The sequence below is a fragment of the Brassica oleracea genome, chromosome C3, assembly GCF_000695525.1.
Source record: "Brassica oleracea var. oleracea cultivar TO1000 chromosome C3, BOL, whole genome shotgun sequence".
NCBI classification, from domain to species: domain Eukaryota; kingdom Viridiplantae; phylum Streptophyta; class Magnoliopsida; order Brassicales; family Brassicaceae; genus Brassica; species Brassica oleracea.
In genome coordinates, this window is record NC_027750.1 from 39,252,307 (window position 1) to 39,257,044 (window position 4,738).

The 4,738-nt window shown below is 34.2% G+C and overlaps 1 protein-coding gene across 2 annotated transcripts in view; it reads right to left on the reverse strand.

The window, feature by feature from the left end:
- LOC106336494 (protein IQ-DOMAIN 1) overlaps positions 1-3,301 on the reverse strand; it is a 6,004-nt gene extending 2,703 nt beyond the window's left edge. The window contains exons 1-4 of one of the 2 annotated variants that reach the window (XM_013775331.1): positions 3,168-3,301; positions 2,855-2,969; positions 1,349-1,666; positions 329-551 (exon numbers count right to left, since the gene is read on the reverse strand). In XM_013775331.1, coding sequence (XP_013630785.1) covers positions 329-551; positions 1,349-1,666; positions 2,855-2,932 — 619 coding nt within the window. In that variant the 5' untranslated portion in view covers positions 2,933-2,969; positions 3,168-3,301. Of the gene's footprint in view, positions 1-328; positions 552-1,348; positions 1,686-2,854; positions 2,970-3,167 lie in introns of those variants that run through there. The other variant, XM_013775332.1, reaches the window with a different exon arrangement.
- Positions 3,302-4,738: the final 1,437 nt, after the last annotated feature.

A 4,738-nucleotide genomic window follows, 5' to 3' on the forward strand; every position in this document is an offset into this window, starting at 1 on the left:
AAAAAAAAAAAAAAAAAAAACATTTGGACAATTCTCTCAAATAGTTTTTTTTTAAAGTTTTTATCACAAAATAAGTTTCAATAAGAAAATAACCAAAATACCTCTTTTTATTTTGAAAATTTTAATATTTATTTTTTAGTTTTTAAATTTGAGACCATATCCCCAAAAATCCACCCATTAATTTTAAATCTTAAATATAGATTAGTTAACTTTATGGTATAAATATATTTTTATCATTTAATAAAACTTTTTTTGGTCATTTTTCTCATTGAATACTATTTTGTGACAAACTATCATAGATAATTTTTCTAAACATCTCCGTACGTACCTTTGTTCGATTTTTCCATCATAAATCGACTCTCTTCTTCTTCAAACTGTTTCTTAAACCGGTCATGAGCCACTTGGAGCCTTCTAGCTCTCACTCGGCCTTGGACACGAACTAGAGCTTGCATACATTTCATGGTCATTTGTGCCTGTTTACGTACGTGGTTACCACGTACCAATGCTTGTAGCCTAACTAGTCCTTTTAAGGCACGAAGTGCTCGTCTCGCCTACAACAGATAAAGAAAGAAAAACAAAAACATAAAAAACTAACGGTCATAACCTTGGATAAACCGGTTGTTTCTTAAGATTACTGGTTTACTACTAGTTTGCAACTACAAGTTACAATGAGCTACGTTTTCAATGAATTTGTATACAAATATCAGTTAATACCGGTTTACTACTTATTTAATTCTAAATAAATTTTATCATACTGGTGATCGCGATGAGAGTTGAAATTACTCATTCCGTTCCACATGATAAGATATAGATGTTTTGAAAGTTTTTACTTTTCCACAAAAACATTTTTTTGTGTTTTGTGTATTTCCAAAAAAAAATTTGTGTGTTTCAAAACAGTTTCTTACTCCCTCTGTTTCACTTTAATTGTCGTTCTAGGTTTATGCACACAGATTAATAAAACATATGATTTTGTACATTTCCAAAATAAAAACACAATTACCAATACACCTAACCATATTTCAACCACTAAAACAATAAAGTGAAAAATCTTATTAATAAATTTTACATTGAAACTCTAAAACGACACTTATTTTGAAACGAAATCTATTTTCTACAACGACAACTAAATCGAAACGAGGGAGTACATGTTTAACTATTTTATCTACATTAATTGAAAACAATTATTATTTAGAATAAACTAAACTTTTGATTTTTTTTTTATAAAAAAACTTTGGAAATTAAAAAAAAATGTTCTTTAGTATTTAAGTTTATTTTTATAGTGTGTGATATATTTGTAGAATAGAGATAATATTTATTTACAGAAAAAAAAATTAGGAATTTAAATTACCAAATAACCCCTGTAGTGCGATTGGATGAGCACTGCGGCGGTATCTTCCTCTGTCAGGCGGTTATAGCCGGCAAGACGAACGACTTTAGCCGCGGCTTCTGCGGCCGCAACCGCAGCTTTAGCAGCATCTGCCGTGGCCATAGCCATAGCATGTTTTCTCTCTCCAACAGCCGTTGCCGGAGTAGAAGCTATGCTCTCGACGTCATGGGAGATCTCCGGCGAACTTTCCTCCGGAAACTTTTCAAAAGACACGACTTCTTGCGTGTCGTTTTGCTGCTGCCACCTGTTGGCGTCGCTGTTGCTAAGGTTGTTCTCTCTCTGCATATGTTTAAATCAACTGTAAAATAGTAATTATACATCACTTGAAATATTTTCATCTTTACAAGTTTATGGGCATATTACTTCCTTTTAGCTTTTTATTTCAGGTCCAAAATTTTTAACGTTTTCAGTCTTCACTATAGTTACTTCGTTCATTTTCACTTCTTTTTTTTGTATGAGAATTATTTGGGAGACCATTAATGCTAATGGCATAAAGGATTAGACCGTTAGAGTTGAGATCCAAAATAAATAGAAAGTGATAAAGATTGTGGGGCTAAACGTTAGGATAGTGGTAAATAAAAGGACTATACTATAGTAACGTGAAGAAATGCATATATGTAGTTACAAGTTGACATAAACATACATATATCTATAGGTGGGGAAATAAATGGGTGGAGTGATGGCGAGGGAACAAAGCAATGCACATGAAATTTGGGGAGAAAGGAAAAAGATTTGTTTTAGGTGTCATGAAAATCATATATCAATGCTCTTATGAGGAGCCTCCTTAGTCCATCTCTTTCAAAAGGGGACCAATCTTTTTCGGCTTTTAATTCATAATTACGGTCTTTACATTTAATTTTTGACTCAACTTGTCATGTAAGATGAACGATCGTATTACTTGTTCCCTTTTTAAGCTAAAGTATATACATAAATGCATCTTACGGACACTGCTTAAATAATGCAAACAAAAAAGGTTTATATTGCAACAACAACAACAAAAATAAAAAATAAATAAATAGAATCGTCACTCTCTTGATAGTGCCGTGTAAAATGCGCTAATTTGTATGTAACATATCAGGTTAATAAATTCAGTGCATATCATTAGTACATTACGTATGCATAATGTTTTAAGATATGCATATCTAACATGCATATTGCCTAATTCAAGAAGAAAAAGACATTAAACCAAAATTACTTATTATTTAAGTAAACAATTATGGGGCATATAGTATATTACTCTTCAAGTTTAGTTTTGTTAGAAGTGCTTAAATTAATTAAAACGTTACACATGTGTACTTTGATAACTATAGATTCTTTCTTTATTTTGGGTAAAATGGCTATAATTAGTATTTTCGATTAAGTTTTAGATCCAAATACTTCTTATATGTTTGTAGTACATCGAGTTATGATGCTGCAATTTAATGAGAAATGTATGAATGTAATAACTAAAGGTATGTTTGGATATACCTTTGAGTCTTTAGGAGAGGACTTAAAGACCTTCTTCTTCGCCGTTGAGAACCATCCACCATTCCCTTTCTTCCCCATTTCCGGCAAAACTCTTTGATCATAAGCTCTATCAATACTGAAAATTCTTTCAAAATATGCTTTTAATTAAAGTTTCTCAAATTAGCTTTAAATCTGCAAAAGCAAAAACAATTCCAGAAGTAGCCAAAACCAAAATGTGTAACATTGTAACGTACAGGGTTTTGCGTTTATATATAACATATCCAGATGCATACAAGTTAGACATATATGTATAAATGAGCATTCAGGAACTTACATGTTTGTGCAGTTTGATCAAGTCATTCAAGCGATTTTTTAAGTTTAGAGAGAGAGAGGGAGAGTGTGTATGGAGAGAGAATGAGAAAGATAAGAGGTGAGAGAGTGAGAGAGAGAGAAGTCACATAGAGTTAAGTTGAGAAGGAGGAGGTGTCTCACTTCACCACCGATAATGAAACCATTAACGGAGTCACGTTGAGTTCGGTTAAACGCCGTTAAGTGTTTTTACGAAGTTCACGAGGTTTCTAGTTTTGTCTTTTTCTTTTTCGTTTTTATTTAACGCCAATCACTTTTTCTCTTTTGTATAAAGTCTTCTGACATATGTGATGATCGGGAAAAATGAAAGAAGACAATTGAGCTCCTCATTCCATTAAAAAAATATGTTTTGACTTTTTAAAATCTGTTGATTTGTGGACCTATATTATATACTCTATTTTACATATTTCTGATGGAATTTGTATACGTAAATATATAGTTAAAATATAACAGTAATCAAAGAAGTTTTAAAGCTGAGGCTTAGACTAATCCTCATGAATGATATGTGAAATAACTCATGTTACCAATTGTAATCAAATAAACCGAGGACGACTAGTTAGGCATAATAGTTTACACAAATTATTGTTTTTAATCTATAGGTATTAAAATGTAGGAAAAATTGACAAATTGGGCAAATTGCAAGTTAGATATTAGGGAGTTGGCGACCTCAAGTTTAAATTAGCAAATTGGACAAATCGCCTTTTTCAGACTTGTGAAATGTCGACAGAGGGCGCGCGTGGTTCTTGATATTACGACCGTGCCACCTCTTGATTTTTTAAATAAAAATTCAAAACATCCCTAATATCAAAATATACCAGAACCACCTCTAAACAGCTGTAATTGAGAACCAAACATAAGAAGAAGCCCACATAAGAACCACCCTCGACTGTACCCAGATCGGCATGGTATCCCCCTCCAGCGTAACGCCCTCGAGGAGGGTGACTCGTAGTCAATCCGCCAGTGATAGAGAAGCAAATCCCAAGAAAATTGCCCGACTAGGCAAAACTGCGTCTCGTTATGCAAGTATCTCCTTTCGCTAAGCTTCGCTGTGAAATTCTTTGGAAAAAGTTTTTAAAAATAAAGCGTTGGGTAAATGTCTGGATTTGGTCATTGTATTTCAGTAATTAGCACGGAGTCCGAACTAGAGGAACCTGCATCCACCGACCAAGAAGAAGCTGCATCCACTGAACAAAACGAAGCTGCATCCACCGAGCCGGAATTTACTGTCACCACGCCGACTTTCCCGGAAAGACTGTTCGCACGTAATTGCTATCCTGGCAAACCTCGACTGAACATCTATTCAAAGGCGAGTATCATTGGATCGTTAGTGAAGTTGCTAAGAGGCTCCCCTGAAATGAATTGTCTGCTAGGAAGTCAGTTTGGAGCTTTGTTCCACTTACCTGTATCGCGCTGCTCAAACTCTGCGAAACTTGTACATTCTCTCCTCAGCCGTCAGCTGGTTACGATGCGCCTATATGAGCTCTGGTTCTTGTTTGCAGACAAGCCACTACGCTTTTCTCTGCGTGAGTTCGGAGA